The following is a 22,008-nucleotide window of genomic DNA, read 5'->3' as shown; positions in this document are numbered from 1 at the left end:
CTAAACCCTAAACCCTTGAGTGTTTTAGTGTTTAGTGATTTTGATTTAAAGTTTAAAATTTATCCTAGAGTTTAAGATTTATCCTAGAGTTTAGGGTTTATCCAAGGATTTAGGGTTTAGGGTTTAGGATTTAGGGTTTAATGTTTTGCTGATGACGTTAAAAATATTTTTTTTTGTAATTACTACTATTTTTTATTTATTTCTCTAAAACCTTTTAATTTTAAAAAGATAATATTAATTGACAATATTTTGTTTTTTTTTTTTAAAATATCGAATATGAAATAACACAATCCTATTGATTGGTGAACCTACAGGTTCAACCTAGGGGTGAACCCAAGAATAAGTATTCTAACAAATTCACTCTTAAATTTATAATAGTTTCAAAAAAAAAAATTATGATTCACATGTACATCAAAACGAGATATTTCAACATTTTTCCTCCTTTGTGTTATCTTTTAGCTAAATTAAATCTAACAAAGAGGAATGGGAAAACGCGGCGGCTTAACAGGTGGTGAGTGCGGTGGACTTTGGACATCAACGGTGAGGTTCTCTGGCCGAGGTGGTGCACACGGACACGGCAATGCTATAAATTTAGGCGTATTATCTCCAGGCATCAACACCGTTATGCTTAGATCCTGGGGTTTCTTCAAATCCTGTTCACAATAGTTATTTTTAGTTCATAATCAACTCACTAGATTTATATATTTATTTATTTTACTTTCTACTTACTAAAATTTTCAAAATTCAACTTTTGGTCCTTAATAAATTACAATTTCATCAAGATAGTAATGTATTCCATATGCTTTTTAACTTACTTTCCGATTTCTAAAATATTTATAAGAAACCCTATTTTGGATTTACTCAAAAAAAACTTGTGAACTTATTTTTACTAAATTTAATAGTAACTAAAATCTTTCAAACATACGAGATTTAAATCCTCCATGAGAAATGGAAATAAAATGTTGTGGCAAATATGTTTTCCCTTTTTTTTTTTTTGGTAAAATCGTAATTTATAATAATTTCAGAAAATGGGAGAGGAGAGTATACCGGAAAAGGGGGTCTAGGTTTGAACGGAGAGGACTCTATGTCGGCGGAGGGATGACCAGAGGCATTGGCCAAAGAACGGCGGAGCGAGCGATGTTTGTCCCAATGGTAACAGCAAGAAAATATCCCAGAGAGGCTGAAAATGATTATTAGAAGCAGAGCTGTGCCGAGAGGGAATCCTAGTGACGGCCGAGAAGCGTCCATGTGAGGCGGCGAGGATCCTTGAGTGTTCTCCATATAACCGAAGGCTGAGATTGTGAGATGAGTTTGTTCTCTCATGCGTCAGAGAGATAAACAGAGAGAAGAGAGAGGGAGCTTGTGTGAGTTTGGAGAAAACTTAAACAGGGGACGGAGAAGGAAGAGGAGATATTGAGCGCTTATTTATAAAAGAAAATTCACTTTTAATTTAATTTATCTTACTACTGTTATAAAGTTATGGCTTCAGTACAAAAAAAAAAAGCAAAAATGCTGTACAATAAAGTTGTCATTTTTCTTTTTCCGTTGAAATTTTTTATTCCCGTTAGCTATTATATTATCAAAGGATGGATTTCTTAAAAAATACATAAGGATTTTATATGTTTCTTGACTTTGCTGAACCATTTCTATTTTATCATTTTGTTATGTTACGGTTAGAAATTATAAATGAACTTATACTGAAAAAATAAGTTTCACTAACTGAGCTATAATTTTTTTTAAGTAGTATGTTATCATTTCTATCTGGGAATTCTTTCAAATATCTTTTTTTAAGTTTTTGTCACAAAAATAGCTCTCAAGAAGAAAAAAATAACCAAAATAGCTTCTTTTTATTTTGAAATTTTTAATAGTTTTTTTTTAATTTGAAACTATATCTCCAAAACCCAACCCCTTAACTCTAAACCCTAAGTCTAGATTAGTTAATCCTAGGGTAAAAATATATTTTCACCCTTTAATAAAATTTATTTTGATCATTTTCTTTATTGAAAGCTATTTTTGTGACAAAAACTAAAAAATGACTATCATAGGGAATTTCTCTTTCTATTTTATCATTTCTAATATGTTAAGTTAGCAAATTTTTATTCCTTAGAAACGTTGATAGGCATAATATATGTGAGATTCTTACACAAAATTTTTAGGGAATAAAATTTTGGTATCATTATCCATGTTTACTTTCCCTAGAACATTTTCACAAATACCTAAAATATAAAGTTTCATTAAATAGGCAAAAGACTCTTATCTCTTTGTTTCCGGTTTAATCAAGATGAGGCGTTAAAAGGAGGGAGAGAGTGGAAAGTGTACATGGAAAGAGGACAGAGGGAGGCTGCCTGTACGGAGAAGACGTGGACTTAAAGCTCCACCATGTTAACGTTTTTTGCCTTTGTTACCTGACCTAATCTTCGTTAATTACCATAATCATACTATTATCTCCATTAGCTACTCCTACAAAATATACTAACTAAAATTTCCGTTGTATCTGTTTTATAAGTAATTATTTACACTTCCAGAAAATTCAATTTCATGTTCTCTTCTGTATCAAACCCACATTGAAACATTTCTTCACATCTATGCAATGCGCTCTCACGTGTTTTTGCGGTTTAGATACACATCAAGTCGGACTAGAAAGAGTTCATAACATAATTCTATTATTCTTCTTAAAGTTAAAGACGAAGAAAAATCGCTATAGTTTTTTGTTTTGTTTTATGCAAGCAATAACGAATAGCGTTAGCTCGTTGATGAGTTTATACATTCTATAATATATTCTTTGGCGTTTTTAAATACGATGAAAAGTATATGCTGGGTACGGGTACTAATACTATTATGCTACCAAACCAAAACAATTATCACATGGTTTGTCTCTATTGAGATCGATTATTTTCAACGATTACAATAATTCTGATAGACATTCGTACATCACTTGATATAATATGTATCCTGACGTGATAAATATATAATTATTTTATTCATAATGTTATGGCCGAGATTTTAAAAGCCTTTAACATTTTTAGACTAGGTTTAATATAGAGAAATTTCAATAGTTAAACGTCATATTACTTATGATATTTAAAAAAATTGGAGGGCAAGACAAATATTTCATCGGATGTGTTCAGTTCAGTTCTTGATAATGTAAATGCCATAAGCAAATCCTAACGACAATTTGGCCTAGACATGTTAGTGTGATATAGGCATATAGCTAAACTTCTACTCTATATGAAAACAAATTAATACCATTTTATGGTCATGTGCATTAATTTGTGTGGGCGCGTGCTAACAGGAACACCCAAGTTCAAACTATTGGAAGAGAAGTTGAGTACGAATTCCTTGATCATACGAACGTCCTTTCTGTTTTTTATTCGTTGTTTGTAAAAGAAAAATATACAAATCAAAATTAAAAAGGTGTTCTTTTTTTTTAAGAAAACAAACAATAAGTTGTGGTAATTCTGTTTATAGTATAAATTGCTGAGCTTCAAAACCGATAGTGTGGAATTGTCGAATTATGTTTGGTTCCTACACCGCCCAAGACAAACTAGTCCCCACTTGGTATATTGAACCAACTGAAAAAGAAATTCCGGATGACTATGAAATAACTTAACTTACGTCAAATGTTTGGGACTTTTGCCGGCACTGCGTCTCACTCTCTTCCTCCTTTTAGTTTTTCAGTTTGATTCTTTTTATTATTATTATTAGAATATAGATTTGACATTTTTATAAGAAATGAATAAAAATGTTGTCTAATGAAGAAAACCCTTGCTACTCAAAACTACCACTGAAATTACGAGAATGGACCTGACCGTTTTTGTGGTTGGTCCTTTGGCCTTTTGAGTTCCTAAGGGACAAATATCATCAGTCCATGGATTTTAAACGACCCAACAACTGAAAGTACAGAAATCCATGACAAGATATGATCATGGGAATAGCTTGTTCGTAGTATTTTATTATGTTTATGATAACGGTTGACGTGTATGTCATAGCAATATATAAACGTAACATGTATGATCGTTGAATATGCCTAGAAATGATAAGGAAATGCAATATAACAGGAATTAAAATATAATTTGACCACATGGGACAGTGTCAGTAACCCATAAATACTATTAAAGTCAAATTTAAATTGTAAATTTTACGGCTGCTATACACATCTAATGAAAAAACAAAAGAGTAGCTGCCGTGTGGAACTTCTATTTGAGAATACTCTTTACTTTTTTGACTTCTTTTTTTCTAATAGCTGTATTTTTGTTTTTTTTGTGCAAATCTGTATTTTTGTTTTTGCAGTTTTAGTTGCAAATAATGCCAAATTCAGCGAGTCTAAATTTTATGATTAATATTTTTTGCCTTTCAAGGTCTCACAAGTTTTGTAATACAAAAATAAAAGATCTCCCAGTTTTTATTTTTATTTTTTATTTACGTTTGTTTCCTTCAGGCTTAAATATTTCACATTGACATGAGAACTACACAATTTCATGCTGCCACCAGTCCTTTTCTTATAATGGTTAACAACATCTATATAGTAAACTACCATTGTTTCTTTGCATTTTCAGGCTGTTTATCCTAAACAATTTCATGCTGCCACCAATCCTTTTCTTATAATGGTTAACAACATCTATTTAGTTAACTACCATTGTTTCTTTGCATTTTCACGATGTTTGTCCTAATCATTATCATATCTGGTATATATTATAAACAAAATATTATTAGTCTTACGAGATTTACTTGAAAGATTGAACTAGACTTGCTATTTATATTTATATGCGTGTTTCTGTGTCTGAACTGTAAATGGGTCTTCAACTGGTCACCGCCGTTACTTTTAAGGTCAATGAGTGTGTTATCCACTACACAAACCCAACCGACACTTTAATATTACAACTTGTGTCTTTGCTTTCTATCAAGATAAAATTCCATAAAACGTTACTTTTTAACTATCGTATTCATATGTATGTTTTCATATAATTCAATGGACTGTATCATCTACCAATTACGATCTCAATGGGTATGCAACATGCTGGACTTGTTTTGAGAGTGATATCAGTCCTTTTCTACTCCAATCTAATCAACGATGCATATCGATTTTCTGATTCGGTGACATCACTTATAGAAACTAAGATATTTTCTTATATAGAAAAAGTGATTTAGTATGCATTTATATTTTTACAGAAAAATCCAAACCTATTGCACAAGTAAAACTAAGCTATATGGGACCATGTTGACGTAGACCAAGACCCATTGAGATAGGTACTAATGCTAATACAGGTGTTATTCAATATACAGAAGAAGAAAAAAAATCCAATTCATATACAGCTAGATATATCTACAATTTTATATATTATCTTATGTAATAATTTATTACGAGGGATGGAATTATATGTTACGAGATATTTATATGTGAAAACTCGAAGGTGTATCTGATTTTGGTCAAATCTATTTTAACGTTCCTCTCCTACTACTTTCATGATCATGCCTTGTTACATTGTCTTATACGAAGATCCGATTTAATAGCTTGTGGTTTGACCGCATTATAAGACGATATAAACAATGTGATAAATATTTTTAAATTTTGTCAACTATTTGATAACTAATTAAATTAGTAGTTATGTGTATATTTAATATAAATTTATCGAATAAAATGAGCATATAAAATATAGATACGGACAGCAAGTCAGCAACATTGACTTCTCTAACGAGGAAATATCAGTACGAAAGGGGAGCCAAGTATCCTAGTAAACGCGCTTAGTGGCCCTGGCCCATTAATAAGAAAATGATTTATGGGCCTATAATTAAATCGGTGAATTATAGTACAAAATAAGGCCTCATGATACAAAATGTAATTTGTATGCTTGTGCAAGTCTGGGCCCTAGTAAGAGTCTAACGTGTCTTGTCGTAAATCTCCTTCTAATTATTAGTTAGTTTAATTAACTGTAGTGCGGACGTCGGATGAAGTTTCCGTGCAACGTAGACCACAAATCAATCAATAATAAAATAGAAGGTATATTATCATTGGTCATATAACATTAAGTGTTAATAAATTTTATATAGAAAATCGAAAACGTGTTGTCAAAAAAAAAAAACCGAAAACGTTATATAATTTGAAACGTAAAAATTTCTCTAAAACGACTTATATTAAAAAACGGAGGGAGTAGTATTTAACTAGCCACACATATTTTAAGTACATGTAATATTAAATACTGAAATATAAACTCCTCTTTGCACTCTTCTTTCCTCACTCCCCATAAATTCCGTTTTCTCCTCACTTAAATATTCGACATATAAAATATGAGGAACAAACTTTATAAAGCTTGGTAATGTTAAGAAAACTCGTATACTTTTTGAAGGTGCATAAACGTGCATATAATTTATTTTGGAGATGTTTATTATGTACTTTTAATTCGCATCTTGTGCAAAAGAAAAATTATTTTTATTTTTTAAATAAGAGGGCAATAATTAACGTGAGCAAAGTTCAAAAAAAAAAAAATAATAATAATAATTAACGTGAGTTGTACGGAAGAGTGATGATTTCGGTCAGAGAACCTCGTGATGGACGGACACAGGCTTCCTTCCATAATATTCAACGGCCAGATCTTTTGCTTCCCATGCGTGTTCCATTTCCATATTCACCGCCTGTTATTATTATGCGCCCTTCTCCGACCCATTTTACAGTAAGTATTTGTTGGTCGATAATTAAATCTTTAAAATTCGAAAGGTGATTACAAGTAAATCTTTATCTATTGAAAAAACATAAATAATTTACGGTCACTACAATTAACCAAATCTTTAGACTCTGTGGACGGTGAAATAAAGAAACGAATGCAATGACAAGATAATTAAATGCTATACTATTCTCAGCAAACTCGTCTAAACCATTGTATAAACTTAACAATAAAAAGATAACCGTTACCATTCATCTAGAAGACTAAGGGACCAAAAAGAACAGAAACATAAGGTAAGTAAGTAGTTTACAAAAAAAAAAAAAAAAAACATAAGGTAAGTAAAAAACATATATAAAAAACGCAAAATGAAAATTTGAAGTTTAGGGGACTAAGGGCATCTGTATTGGCAGTCCCTTAAGGCATCCCTTAAGAGAAAAGGGTGGGAACTGAGGAAGAAAGAGAAGGGAAAAAACCCTTAATTAAGGGCTGTCTCTTACTCTTCAATGACCAAAAAAAAAAAAAAAAAAAAAAAAAAGCAAGACAAAGGACTCTCTCTCCCTTTCTCTTCGTCCCACCAATAAAGATGCTCTAACATATGTATATACATTGGGCCCCATTCAGTTGGGCCAATCTAAGTAAAAAAATGAAAGCACGATGAGGAAGTGCAATAATGAAAGTTAAAAAGAAATTAGGAAGGTGGCGGATTAACATTAATTAAAATGAAAAAAAGAAAAGATTATCAAAAAGGATTAAGAAGTTAATCAAAGGAAAAAAAACGGAAATTAGATTATGAGGAGGAGGTTAGATGTCCCATTCACCACCCGGCAAACCGACTTGGAATGCCGCTCTCTTGTCCCCCCCTCTCACTCCTCTTTTCCTCACCTCGTAATTACCACTACACCCTTCACAAGGGTAATATCATCGTCAAAGATAAAGGTCAGGATCGGAATTTAATATTTGCAGACAACCATCCCCTTTCGGGTGGTTTAATCAAAAAAGGATCCGACTCCCCCGACAATAAATCAACGGCTCAAAAAACTCACCACAGATCCTACGGCTACGGTCCTCTGGATTAAATCTCACCCGTCGGATCAGAATCCATCAAACGTCCTCCACTTATTTACAGTTAAACCACTTTCATTATTAAATATACAATTTTTTAATCACTCTGCAGCAGCAACGAGTTTTTTGTATGGAAGGACCTTTGAGTCGCACCTCTCTCTCTCTCAGCGATTCGTTCTCTCTTCGAGGTAAAACCTTCTTAGATGCTTCGGAATCGGAAGTAATCGAGCTTCGATTCGTTGAGTAGAGAGAGTCGCTAGATCTACGAGCTTCATCTTCGGTAGATTATCTCGAATTGCGGTTTCTGTTTAGCTGTTATTTAGATCGTAGATGGTGAGAATCTGAGATCAGGTTGACGAAGAACGTATCTGATTGGTTTAGGAGAAGAGTGATTCCTCGCATTTCTATTTTAGGAAACCCTAATTTTGATATGGTTTCTATTTTAGGAAACCTTTTTAAGAAATGTCAGGGGAGGAAGAGCTGCAGAGCAATGTATCTGTAGCGAGTTCATCACCAACTAGCAACTGCTGCGTCTCGGGAGGACTCAAGGAGCATAACTACTTGGGCCTCTCTGACTCTTCCTCTTCCTCCGTTGGAAGCTCGACTCTCTCTGGCCTTGATGACAAAGCTGCTATTAGCCTGAAAGCTACCGAGCTGACGCTTGGCCTTCCTGGTTCCCGGTCTCCTGATGAGAAGCCTTTCTTTCCTTTGGTTCCTTCCAAAGATGAGGTTTCCTTGAAGAACGGCAACAAAAGAGCCTTCTCTGATGCAATGGATAAGTCTGAAAGCTCGGTTTATACTGAGAAAGACTGGATGTTTCCTCAAGGGGTTGTAGCTAACCAATCTGTAATGAAGAAGGAAGTGACGCAGAACATCCCCAAGGGACAGGGGAGCGCTACGACCAACAGCTCTAGCCCACCTGCAGCCAAGTAGTGTAGCTTCTTTTGCTTGAGTTTTGATATGCTGAAGGGTAAATTTTTGATTTTATTTTTTCAGGGCACAGATTGTTGGTTGGCCTCCAGTGAGATCCTACAGGAAGAACACGTTGGCCACCACTTGTAAGAACAGTGATGAAGTTGATGGGAAGCCAGGTTCCGCGACGGCCCTCTTCGTGAAGGTCAGCATGGATGGTGCTCCTTATCTGAGGAAAGTTGACCTGAGGAGCTACACTAACTACATGGAGCTCTCTTCAGACTTGGAGAAAATGTTCACCACTTTCACTCTTGGTGAGATGTTTTCTCTGTGATTTTGCTAATACGAGGCTTTGAATAGAAATTTCATGGTAGATCGATTAGTGAATGCAATGGATTATTTTGTGTTTAGGTCAATGTGGATCTAACGGAGCTGCAGGGAAGGATAAGCTCTGTGAGACCAAGCTCAAGGATCTCCTGAATGGAAAAGACTATGTGCTCACTTATGAGGACAAGGATGGAGACTGGATGCTTGTTGGAGATGTTCCATGGGAGTAAGTTTTTATGCTTTTGGAATAAAATCTAAACATGCATTAGAAAGATACTGATTGGGATTTAATTAATCTACAGAATGTTTATTGATGTCTGCAAGAAGCTGAAGATAATGAAAGGGTGTGATGCCATTGGGTTAGGTATGTCTTTTGTTTCCACTTGTTAACGTGTTTAATGTGATAATCGCAGTGTCTTGTTATATGATCGATATTGTGATGTTTGTTTGCAGCTGCAGCTCCGAGAGCAATGGAGAAATCAAAGATGAGAGCTTAAAAATGAGAAAAGCTTTCTTAGTTATACAGATTATGTGCGGTTGAAATATCTCTTTTGGTGGTGTTTTTAAAAATTTCAAAACATCTTTAGCTTCTGAATTTTTTTTTTATTATAAAAACTACGTATGTAAGAAATGAAGAAGAATTGACTACGCTTTAGCTGTTTCTACTTTCTAGAGTCTGGTCTATGTTTGGTTTGATTTGATTTCGACGTGTGGTTTGACTTTTCTATTTTATCTGGGATATTAATGTAATGTTATTCTACCTCTCCACCTTCTTCCTTTAGTTATCAGCTTCGTTTTGTTATAATTCGGCTTTGTCGTAAACAGAGCTATGTTTAAGTTCAAAAATAACTTCAACTAGATGGATTATTTTAAATATGAAACACCCAATTAGAATTTATTCAATTTGGTTCGGATACACTACATTTGGTTTCAGGTCAGATTCTCAATTAGTGAAACTATTCAGGTGATATACAAAAATTTCGGTTTAGTTTGTTTATACGATAGCATTTTTTTTCTTGTCCACCTCCAGTTACGAATTACGATTGATGCAGCAGACGACATGTTATTTTTGTCTGGTTAGAAAAGCTGATTGTCAAGAATGGAACCCGCAGGTTTTGTTTGCATGCACTCGTAAAACAATTTAGAATATCGATCCTACTTAAATCGGGGAGGTGGGTTATTAAATTGTAAAACATTTACATGTGGAAGAGCGTTAAACCAAAATGCATACGTTAAACCAAAAGCATAGGATGAAATCACCAATGGAAATCAATTAGCTGTTCAAGTTAACTATCCAGTTCTAAACTTCTAATTGGTTTTCTCAAATCTGCCACTATAACTTTTGTGGATATCTACGTCTCCTATCTTATTATATCAGAGAAATTAATGCCTATATCTTGTGGCAGTCGGTTTGATATGCTGCTAAATTATTGGCGCAGGTAGATCCTTGAACCAACATTAATAGTCCTCCTCGAAGACCCAAATGCTACGAGACAAAGGAAGTTGATCTACACTCTCATCTCACTACTATAACTCTTCCTCTATCTCATGATATTGATGTCGAATATGAATGGATTGTTGGTGACTCTCCTTCTAATGTTTTCAGCGCCTCTACCACATGGGAAGCCCTGAGGCCAAAGCAGGAGATTCAACACTGGCATGACGTGGTCTGGTTCAAAGGATCAATACCAAAGCATGCCTTTACAATGTGGACAGCTAACTATGACAGGTTAACAACAAAGGCCCGGCTTACTTCGTGGGGTCTCCCTTTATCACCCCTCTGCTCCTTCTGTTCAAGAGAACCAGAAACGAGGGAGCACTTGTTTCTGTCTTGCGAATACAGTCTCGACGTCTAGAGCTACGTCTTCAGCAGATGCCATCCTCCTACCTCTCCACTCACGGACTGGGCAGAGCTACTCTCTTGGATCCGAGTCCCTAGCTCTAAGAGACTATCTCTGCTTAGGAAATTAGCAACTCAAACAGTGGTGTTTCAGCTGTGGAAGCAGCGGAATAACTTAATCCATAACCAGATCTCTCTCCCGGCGATCGCGGTCTTCAGGAGCATTGACAAAGAGCTGAGAAACGTTATCTCCGCTAGAAGGAAGTATAAGAAATTTAGAGATCTTATGGCTATGTGGCTTCGATAAGTCCTTAGTCTCTAGTTTAAAATGTTGACCCATCTTGTTTTTCTCTTTTTTGCCAAGATGGTTCAGAACCAAGATAATACTTTTTGTAGAATCTATCTTCATATATGATATTTACAGTTTAGCAAAAAAGAAAGGTTTGCGCAGGGAATTGTCCAGGCGATATCGTGACTTAAAAATTTAACTTTCCATGAAACTCTTGACCAAACCTAAAAAAACAAAACTTCATGAGTGTTAAACTCATGAAAGTTAAACTCTCCAAGATGAATATATCATAGATTTCAGCAGCGGTATCAGTTTAAAATTCAGTGAGTACGTTTTAATAGTGTATTGAACTCCATCGTTTCACAAAATAATCAACGATACATGAACATATTGATGGGATATCGACTGTATATAATATTTTCTCATCCTTCTCTAATTATTTTCTGTACCCAAAGATGCGAACATAGTGCGCATTAGACTTTGGCAATGGTGGTTTGATTATTAATAATTGTTTTATAAACAAATATTTCCATGATATCATTTATTGCTCATTTTTATAATTTCCATTAGCGTTGACAAAACAACATATAGGTTATAGTTTTATCATCCTTTGAAATAAACCCTACCCCAATGATAGGTTATATTCCAAGTATCAAATTTCAAAGATGCATTAATTAATCAATTCCAGCGCATAAATTCGATCGAGATAATTAAATACTCATATACTCTAATAACAAAAGAATCTACTAGTCGAATTTAAATCATTCTTGTTACTTTTATCCAAAGAATTGGATAGATGTGTGATTCTTATAGCTTCATGTGAAGCCTAGCAGTATGCGCATAAACAAATAGTCATTGCTTGTGAATCTCATTTAATTCGATTCGATGCACTGGCTTCGAATGGGACGGACTATATAGTTTTATATAAGTTGATCAACTATATAGTATTACTGAACATTTCTAAAATTAAATATGACAAAGACTTAGGGAATGACATGTCAAATTTGTCTCCAAAAATATGAAATGAAGTATGCTTCTAAACGATGGAACGTGGCGTTACCTTTAACACTCATTTATATTGATTTCTAAACTATCTCTATGTACACAACTATTTATATACATATGAAACCAACAATCACAAAATGCCAACTAAAATGTTAAAATGGTAACTTGTGAACATATTGTTTTGGTTGATACTAGGAATGTATTCAAACCTTGTAGCAGTAAAAGGGTAAAACTCAGACATATCAATGTCATTATCAGGTGTTTTTAAAAATTTATAGTACATTAGATTTATCAATCAATCTCACATGAATCTAATAATACATATGAATACGAACATATAAATCAACACATATAAACTATATACAAACGAACAAATTGTTTTTTTTTTGAGAAAACAAACGAACAAATTGTTTACACCTTTTCCCCACGTAAACGGTACAAATCGCGTTCTCTCACCTTGGCTCTTCTCATTTGATAATAATATATATGTATGGTTAGAACTAGGCGTTCCATTAGAGCATCTTCAATGTATACCTCTATATTTTTCTCTAAAATAGAGATCTCTATAATAGAGGTGAAAATACTCCAATGTATGCTTCTATAATAGAATTTCTCTATTTTAGAAGAAAATATAGAGAAAAGTTACTTTTTGCCTCTATATTTAGAGGTGAAAATAGCATATCTCAATATTTTTTCCTATAAATAAATAAACTCTATTATAGAAGTATACATTGAAGCATTTTCACTTCTATAATAGAGTTTTTCTATTTTAGAGAAAAATATAGAGATATAAATAGAGGTGAATTGGAGATGGTCTTGACTATCCAATATGTTTGACCCAAAGTTTAGAACAGAACAGTTCAAACGCACTCTGCTGGATTCAAATTCTAGAAAAACATATTAACTTTGTATTCCCTCTGGGGTGAACCTAGTGCTCATAAGTGCGTATAAATCATATAAATGAATTTTCATAAATGCATATACGATCAACAGAATGAATGTGTGTTTTTATTTGGTAGACCTTCGACAACCCACCGAATTGATGGTATCCATATATTTCTTATCAGCTATCAATCATGGGTGGTCGTGATCTATTTATTTTTGGACAAAATAGTATCAGCATTATTATTGTTCAATTTTTCTTTTTCGTTTTGGAAGGCTTGATTATCAACTTTGTCCGGATAGTAACTAAGTGTGTATACTTGTGATGTGTAGCGCATTAAAAGATCTCATTCAATTTTATAAAACCTAGTTAAGTTATTTACGAAGTAATAGTTTCGTTTTCTAATGGATAGTCAATAATTCCATGGCGTGCACGCATGAAGTCATAACTAGTTAGTTTTAATCCGTATTGTTTCCTTCATTCAGTCATGTGGCTCATCTGCGAAATTCCAAAATACTCAAAGCCACAAACTTTAATAATGTATGCTTTGGAGTTTATACCACTGATCTAGTAATATGGAGTTAGTTTAGGCACTGATCATCAGCCAGTAGATCTAATGGATATTCGAAAAGATTTTAAAAGGGATAGTTAGAACTTAGAACTATCCCAGTCAAAGGAAACCACCATTTTTGCCATAGCAAGAATTCAAAAATTTGCTGGACCAGTCTAATCTTTATGTCATATCATTAGCTCTTGTCGTCACCATATAATTTATTATTATTTGGATCATCCGAAATGTGGACAATTTAAATTATTTTGTTTGTAATAATAAATGCACTTCGACCTTTCTCCTTCAAACATACAAAATTTTCACATATAGTCCAAAACCAAAAACGTTAATTAAGTTAATCTGTTCAGTCAGTATATAGATGCTATATAATATAGTTAAAGTTAGATAAGCTAAACTCAAATGGAAGTAAAACAGTAGAAGTGAATGTGGAAAGATACTTGACTTTGACAGAGGGTACAGACACAGTCAGAAAAATAAATGCCTCTAGACCTACAGAACTCTAGTTCTCTGCTAATTACGACGCAATTCTGAAAAATCTCTCTGCAATCTTCATTTTTATTTATATATTCTTTTGTAATTTTTAGAACATGCTTTACCGTTTGTTGCTCAGATTCTATTTCCAACATCACGTGCCACATGAACAATGTTTGACTTCTCTTTTTTTGGCAAAACAAAATATCAGAACAACTAGACGAAGTCGAGAAAGTAAGGTTTAGTTTCTTCTACACTGAACCACATTGGAAGGTAAATATATGTGAATCCAAATTCGTCAGGTTATAATTGTTTAGTGTTGAGATATAATAATCGATTCATCAAGTTAAATTTGGTTATCAAAAAAATAAGTGAAAATTTTACAAGCAAATGGAACAAAGATTTACATGCATGCAATTTTTTTTACATGCAAATGGAACAAAGATCGCCGGGTCTTTAGTCAAATGAAATCCCATATGCATATGGTCGGTTCCATCGTTGACCTTTATTTTATTTTATCGTCCATCCCAATGAAAACCATTTGAAAGATCAAACCCAAATATAAAAGTATGTAATATGACCTTCATAAACAAAGATTATAGTTTAAAAAATATGAAGGGGACGTAACGAATCAGTGATTATTTTCTTCGAGGCAAGAAACTATGAAAGATTTACATGCAAAATGGAAACAAAAGCCATTTCAGACGCATGAAGTCATAATTTTCACCTTTTAATATTGCTTACAATAAAAAATAATTAAATGTTTCTAAACGTCAGTAAAGAAGAAATATCTTTCTCTCTCTCTAATCTTTTATCTTATTTAATATCTCCATCTTCCTTATGATCAATGCCCAAAGCTCCCTTCATCTTCCATATAATCACTTAGAGAAAAAAAAGAGTGGAAGATAGAAAGAAGTTAACGAAAGAACTTTTTTTCTTCATTTGTTCAGCTGGAAATGGTGTTTGGTTGGAGAAAAGCGTTCTGCACATCCTTTCCTAGTAATCAAGACAAATCTCATCAATCATCATCAGACCTTCTTCACACTGATCCACCTATTCCCACACCAAGACTCCGATCAAAGTTCGGTTTTTTCTCAAACCCATCAACTCCCCGCCTCCGATCTCGCGGCGGAGGTGGTGGAAGTGGATGCCGCTCCGCCGCTTCAACCGCAGCCGCTACTCCATCTCTTCCCACTAGTCCCAGACTCCAATGCAGGACTACAAGCAATGCTACTCCGCGGACAAGTAACCCCTCGACTCCTAAGTTTCTCTCTAACCCTTCTTCTCCCAAATCATCTTCTCCTTCCTCCCACGCCGGCGTCTCTCTCCTCCGTGCTACACTTCTTCTCAACCAGGTACGAAGCCTTATGATTTTTATTTATTTTCTAATTGTTTTTTGATTCTTCTAACTTCACAATCTTAAGTATACTAATCTAAAAGCTCTGTTTTGTAATAAGTATACTAATCTAAATCTCTGTTCTGTAATAACTAAACTAAATAAAGGCTGTTTTGTAATAAGTAAATTAATCTAAAAGCTCTGTTTTGTAATAAGTATACTAATCTAAAGCTCTTTTGTTTCGGATGCAGAGTAACAGTAACAGATGTGGGATATGTCTACAGAGAGTTCACTCCGACCAAATCAACTCGACGGCGATTTTCACGGCGGAGTGTTCACATTCGTTTCACCTCTCTTGCGCCGTTAGATTACAAGACAAGCGCTGCCCTTTCTGCTCCACCGCGTGGAGTCACGCTCCGAGGAAGGATCCCCCGTCTGCGAATTTCGGATCCGACCCGATTAGAAAACCCGGGATCCGAGAAATCAAAACCGGGAAGTCGCTGAGAGTGTACAACGACGACGAGCCGTTAGCTTACTCGCCCGTGTCTCTCGCTCGGTTCAACACTATACTAGAATCAGACGAAAACGACGTCGTAGAGGAAGACGACGAGTTCCCCGGATTCTTCCCCGATTCTTCGATCACGCCGGCGGCTTCGATCTCCGGGAACCTCGAGGTCCAATTGCTGCCGGAATCCGCCGTGGTGGAGACCGGGAAAAGGATCGAGACGCACGCCGTCGTCATGAAAGTGAAGGCGTCGCCGATGAAGGACGCCGTTAGAGCGCGGCGGCCGTCGATAGATCTGGTGGCGGTTCTCGACCTGAGCGGCGGCGGAGCTAATCTGCAGACGGTTAAGCACGCGATGAGGCTGGTGATCTCTCTCCTCCGGGAGATGGACCGGCTCTCGATCGTCGTGTTCTCGACGGGGTCGAAACGGTTGATGCCGTTACGGCGGATGACGGCGAGAGGACGGGGGGCGGCGAGGAGGATCGTGGACTCGCTCGGCGGAGTTGAAGCCACCGGCGGCGGAGGGATGAGCGTTAGCGACGCGTTGAAGAAAGCGGTTAAAGTCGTTGAGGATCGGCGGGAGAGGAATCCAACGGCGAGCGTTTTGGTTTTATCCGACGGTCAGGATCAGCCGGAGGCGGTTTTGAAAGCTAGGCTAAGCTCCACGCGCGTGCCCTTCGTCGTTTCCACCACTCGCTTGTCTCGTCCAATGATCCCGGTTCATTCCGTTTGGATCGCGTCTCCAAGCGCGTTGCAGTACGCGCCTCTACGAGACGCGTTCACGGAGCGAGTCGCTGCTTTGTTCAACGTGGCTTTGCATGACGTGAAGCTTAATCTATGTTTGGTCTCCGGATCCCCGTTGACCGAGATCTCAGCGGTTTACTCTTTAACGGGCAGACCCGAGAGTTTCGGATCCGGGTCGGCCGTTGTCGTCGGGGATCTGTTCGCGGAGGAGGAGAGAGAATTTCTCGTTGAGCTCAAAGTGCCGACTTCTTCGAGCGGGTCCCACCGTGTGATGTCCGTACGGTCTTCGGTCGTTGACCCCGCGACGCTTCAGCCGTTTCCTTGTCCGAACGAGAAACGGTTTTTGATCCCGCGGCCACAGACCGTCCGATTCGTCTCTGCCAGCATCGAACGGCTAAGGAGTCGACACTCTGTCTGCCGCGCTGTAGCTGAGTCACGTAAGATGATTGAGCGTGAAGATTTAGCCGGAGCCTATGAGGTTTTAACAGCGGCTCGGTCAAACGCGTTGGATGAGAATGATAGCTTGAAGAGCTTGGACGCTGAGTTAGCCGAGCTAAACCGGTTAAAACCGAGAGACGGTACAGCAAACCGAGCCGAAGAGGAGAAAACCGAGCAACTAACGCCGACTTCGGCTTGGAGAGCCGCTGAGAAATTGGCGAAAGTGGCTATCATGAGGAAGCATTTAAACCGAGTCAGCGACATGCACGGCTTGGAAAACGCCAGATTTTAAGTTGATTATTAGTTGGTATGTAATTATTTAAATATTAGTAACCAATAATTGAGTAAGATATCATAAATAAAATTATAGAAGCATGATTTTTAGAAAGGGACCCTATAGGTGCATGACAGCGACAAGCAGTAGCCGACGGGTGTGGCCTTTTTTGTAATGCAGAGATTGTTACATTGAGAGAATTAATTGGTCTTGTAGCTTTTATCATCTCCCTTTTTGTAATTTTCAGAAAATCCAAATTTGTGACAGAAAAAGTTTGAAGAAAATAAATGAAGTTTGAATTTTTTTTTATATACTATAAAAGTGTAGTGGATAATCAGAGAGTGGATGCAATGCTGGACTTCAAAATCAAAAGTAAGTTTGTACTTAGTTTATATTATCGTGCCGTTTAAATTTCATGAATTTATTATACTTTATACCTTTACATAGGAAAGATCATGATTAGTCATGTGATCATCATTATAGGCTAGCATATTGTTATAGAAAACTTAAAAGGTTTACCAGAATAAAAAATATATTCCCAGTGGTTGTACTTGTATTATAATGTATGTCTTGTGACACAACAATGAAATATATAAAACTAATGATTAATATCATGAGAGACCCAAAAAATTGATTGGTGCTTTGCTGTATTTTTAGCTCAGTAGGGCCAAATGTTGTAAAACAAAGATGAGAGAATTCGGTATTCCAAGCCCGTTAAGATAAAAGTGATGTTGGCCCATCAATCCTTAACCTTTCATGCCACCACTCCATGTCCGATATGTCACAGATATAAACTATCTACCAGCAAGAAACATAAAGACCCACAAATAATTTAGTGAAAATAACATTTACTCTACACTAAACCGGCCCAACAAAATGGACATATCCACCAAATCATGTAATTTAAGACTAGCCTGGAATTAAGAAAGTTAACCCTTTTTCTAAACATTTTTGTTTTGCTGAAGCCTTTTAAAATTTTAATTTATTTCATGCTGAATACCAGTTGATTTTTATTTTTTACTAGTGGACGGCAGATAAAATGTACTACCTCCATTTTAAAATGTAATATGTTTTAAAAAAATATGTTTCAAAATATAAGATGTTTTCAACAATCTATGTAACTTTCAACTTCATTAAAAACTGTACAACCAATTATATTTTGTAGTGTATTTTATAATTGGCTAGCCTAATTTAATATATATTTTATTGATACTTTTTCAGATAAAATTAACTTTTTAATATGATCCAAAACAACTTGTATTTTGGAGGAGAGAGAGTATCTGTTTATTGAAATTTTATCATTTTTTTCTTTCTGAATGTAGTATTAGTGGTATAATTATTTAATTTAATTACTGGGATTTTAATTATTTGTAAAGCTTGGTCAACTCTAAAAGACCCACGTCTCATAGATAAGGCAGCTGATCTGGTTGTGATGAAACTTTTATCCGAGATCCGGATTCGATCCGGATCCGATCCGATCCAAAAATTCGGATATTCGGAAGGGTCGAATCCGGATCCGGATACTAAAATGTTGGATCCGTCAAAACCGGATCCGAATCCAGATATCTTAATTTTTTAGTCCGGATATCTGGATCTGTAAGTTTTATTAATAACTATTTCAAAAATAGTAATATCTATATATATTCAAATTAATTTTATTAATATTTTTTTTATTTTTATAATAATATATATAAATTTTATGTAAATTTTGTAGCATTATACATAAAAATAATTAAAACATTATATATATATATATATATTTTTAAATTATTGTTAATATTTTATATATATTAATATTATTATTTATTTATTTTAAGAATCCAAATCCGGATCCGGATATTCGCCGGATCCGGATATCCGCCGGATTCGGATATCCGCCGGATATTACAATTTTCAGAAGGATATCCGACATCCGGATATCCGAGAACCCTAGATTCGGCTAAAGATAGTAAAATTATGGATTCGTTAGATAAGAATCTGGATCCGGATACCTTAAAATTGCTCGGATATCTGATCCTTCCGAGTGCTGGTTGTGATATGCGAAAAATTGTCCAACGTTGACATTCCGATCACCGTCCCTTGAAATCGACTTCTCAGATCAAATACTGACACTTGGCTTTCTAAAAGGTTATCTATATCTAATTTACTCGAATTATAAAGTAAACTTTTCCTAACCACAGCCCACGATGTATTATTTCTGGATATTTTTGTTGATGACTTGTGGTTTGCAACCAGCGGTATAAACAATAACCATGTTTATATTTATTTATTACGCTAAATACAAATGAAATGTCATACATACTTACAAGTAAAAGATACGGGTTTCAACTTTCGCGTAATATTATAAATAAAATTATAGGGAAAACAATCCATTTTGCATTTGAAGTTCAAATAGTCTTCACTCACTATTTTTGTCTAGAGAAAGTAGTACAGTTTCAATTTTGTTGTTGTTTTGGCAGTGGACTTTCCAAAATAATTAAATTATATTACTACTTAAGTTGTTTTTATTACATATACACGCATAATGAGTTTAACAGTTGATTTGATAGTATATAACCTAGTTTCCCTCATAACTGGTCGTATCAGTAAATCAACAAGGCCAAAATCAGATTATATTTATAATACATTAACAAATATTTCCACTTCAGCATGTTAAATTATCCACAAAATTATCGTATAAAAATGTGCCGTACCTTGAATAAAAACAGTATATATTATTTCTAGTCAAACAGCTGAAGACATGATCAATCAAAAAAATCGAGCTTAAAATATGTTTGTAATTTGCACGGATAAGATTTTGGAAAACGACATTATACATTTGAAATACAAACATTGTGAAGATAAGAACTTGATGAGCAAGTCAAAGAAGAACTCAGGTTAAAGTAAGGTTTACTTGGGGTTGAGTTAGAAGACTTTGGACCAAAGAGAACGCTTACTATTGGTGTATAGTTCTGAGCACAAAGCAGGACCGTTTGTCTCTATGCGTTTGGCATTATCACAATTGGCGTTTTGTAGCTGCACAAGACCAATGTTGCTTTTTATAATATATGCACCAAATTTTAGCGAAAAAAAAAAAAAAGAAGTTAAACACTGGGATAAGGAGAAGATATCTCTTTTTCTCTATTCTTTCTCCTCACCTGCTCGCTAGCTACTGTTCACACTACTGCTCATCCGTTTCAATGGCAGGAGCCTCTTCGCTCCATCAAGCGGCTGACCCCCTGATCCTGGAGCTGGAACCTTTGGATCTGGATCTCCTCTCCATCCATCTGGATTCCCTCCGCTCCCTCACTCTCCCGAAGCCGCTTCAAAACTTCAGATTTCCCCACCAACCTTCCCTTCTTCTTCTTGAGGTAGTGGGAAGTCGGTTTGTTCCCGGGTTGTCTCCAGATAACCGAGCTACTACTATGGTCAACTTGGAATCATCTTCCACGACTATGGATATATCTCCTACTACAGTGTCTATCCAGATCTCTGGAAAAGGACTGGATAAACTTCAGATTCTCCCTTCAGCAAAGATTAAAGAGATAGACTTCATCTCTGCTCAATATACTACCCTCTCAGCGAGGGCAAAAGGGGCTCCTCCTCCTCCTGCTGCAGCCATACTATTTGGTACTGTAGAAAACCCTAAAAATGATATCACTGCTCCTCATGTGGTTACTTCTGAATCTTCAAAAGCACTCCCTCAAGCTTCGGGACCTGAGATTATGTCTAACCCATTCTCCAAACCATCAAAGATTTCTCCTTCCGTACCTGTTACGGTTTCTCTTCCTGTTGACTATGTTATTCCTCATGTTCCAGCAGGTTCAGGGCAAGAGAATCCCTCAGTGGACGCGAGCTCACATAATCCCCCAAACAGAGACCCTCAAACTAGCGGGAATTCTTCGAAGCCTCCTCCTTAGGACATGACCTATGCTGGCAAATCTAAGATGGGAACTGATAGATCCTTGAAAAGACTAGCTCCATTGGTTTTCTCTCCCGAAGGGATCCCTCAAGTTAAAATCCCAGACGAGGTTTTCAACCGAGGAGCTGAATAGGAGTCTTCACTGGAAAAACTCCCTCCTATAGCCAATTTCAAAGCGTTTTATCTCATATCTGGGGAAAAGGCACCAAACTGGTCATTCATCTGAGGCCTCAAACTCACTCTATGCTAGTAAAAATCCCAAATGAATTCATTCGCCAGAAGTTAGTAGAACAAGAGATATGGCATATTGGGACTTCTATGTTCTATGTTGCACAATGGAGTGCTCAGCTTGCCATAACTCCCCCCCACGATGGACTCCATCCCTCTTTGGGCTCATGTTCGAGGTGTTCCCTTTGACCATCACTTGTAACCTCTTGTAATCCCTTTGTTCTAGTGGATTCCGAGCATAGTCTCGGCGAGATGTAGCGACCCTCGTTAATGGGCGTTAACTCGTTAAATATCTGTGTGTTCTCCTTCTCTTAACTCTCACACTCTCTTATCCAAAGCTCTCTCTGTTTCATTCATCTCAACATAAATCTGTTCTGTATCTTTAAGTTAACACAACTAGAGTCTTGTCTGTTGAAGGAAATCTTAACAAACATATTTCCATACTGTTCTACCGGAGTGTATTAGTTGAATGTGACAATAGTTACCCGAATAGTTTCACGATTACCAACGTAAGACATGAACATATTCATCGGTCAAAACGGATATATGTATTATGCAAATTG

The 22,008-nt window shown here is 35.9% G+C and overlaps 4 protein-coding genes across 6 annotated transcripts; 3 read left to right on the top strand and 1 right to left on the bottom strand.

Annotated features, from left to right (window-relative positions):
• Positions 1 to 451: 451 nt before the first annotated feature.
• On the bottom strand, positions 452 to 1,407 carry LOC106325172 (uncharacterized protein At5g65660-like). Its single transcript, XM_013763195.1, has 2 exons — positions 1,048 to 1,407; positions 452 to 653 (listed from the first exon to the last, which is right to left on the bottom strand). The coding sequence occupies exons 1-2, from the start codon at positions 1,321 to 1,323 to the stop codon at positions 471 to 473; spliced, it is 459 nt and encodes a 152-aa protein (XP_013618649.1). The 5' UTR covers positions 1,324 to 1,407; the 3' UTR covers positions 452 to 470.
• Positions 1,408 to 7,814: 6,407 nt separating this feature from the next.
• Positions 7,815 to 9,728, top strand: LOC106325235 (auxin-responsive protein IAA9-like). 3 transcript variants are annotated; one of them, XM_013763270.1, is made up of 6 exons: positions 7,815 to 7,909; positions 8,168 to 8,650; positions 8,718 to 8,947; positions 9,045 to 9,186; positions 9,263 to 9,324; positions 9,420 to 9,728. In XM_013763270.1, exons 2-6 carry the CDS (start codon positions 8,184 to 8,186, stop codon positions 9,455 to 9,457), a joined length of 939 nt encoding a protein of 312 aa, XP_013618724.1. In that variant the 5' UTR covers positions 7,815 to 7,909; positions 8,168 to 8,183; the 3' UTR covers positions 9,458 to 9,728. The 3 variants fall into 3 exon arrangements, with proteins under 3 accessions (XP_013618724.1, XP_013618722.1, XP_013618723.1); XM_013763268.1 differs by having other exon boundaries at positions 9,414 to 9,728; XM_013763269.1 differs by having other exon boundaries at positions 7,816 to 8,001; positions 9,414 to 9,728.
• A 5,122-nt stretch (positions 9,729 to 14,850) lies between these two features.
• LOC106319406 lies at positions 14,851 to 17,619 on the top strand. The gene is made up of 2 exons (XM_013757728.1): positions 14,851 to 15,374; positions 15,607 to 17,619. Exons 1-2 carry the CDS (start codon positions 14,976 to 14,978, stop codon positions 17,332 to 17,334), a joined length of 2,127 nt encoding a protein of 708 aa, XP_013613182.1. The 5' UTR covers positions 14,851 to 14,975; the 3' UTR covers positions 17,335 to 17,619.
• Positions 17,620 to 20,387: 2,768 nt separating this feature from the next.
• Positions 20,388 to 21,886, top strand: LOC106323027. The gene is made up of 2 exons (XM_013761189.1): positions 20,388 to 20,907; positions 20,954 to 21,886. Exons 1-2 carry the CDS (start codon positions 20,496 to 20,498, stop codon positions 21,220 to 21,222), a joined length of 681 nt encoding a protein of 226 aa, XP_013616643.1. The 5' UTR covers positions 20,388 to 20,495; the 3' UTR covers positions 21,223 to 21,886.
• Positions 21,887 to 22,008: the final 122 nt, after the last annotated feature.

This window comes from Brassica oleracea, chromosome C2 (genome assembly GCF_000695525.1).
Source record: "Brassica oleracea var. oleracea cultivar TO1000 chromosome C2, BOL, whole genome shotgun sequence".
Lineage (NCBI taxonomy): Eukaryota > Viridiplantae > Streptophyta > Magnoliopsida > Brassicales > Brassicaceae > Brassica > Brassica oleracea.
This window is presented reverse-complemented; position numbering and strand designations above follow the sequence as displayed.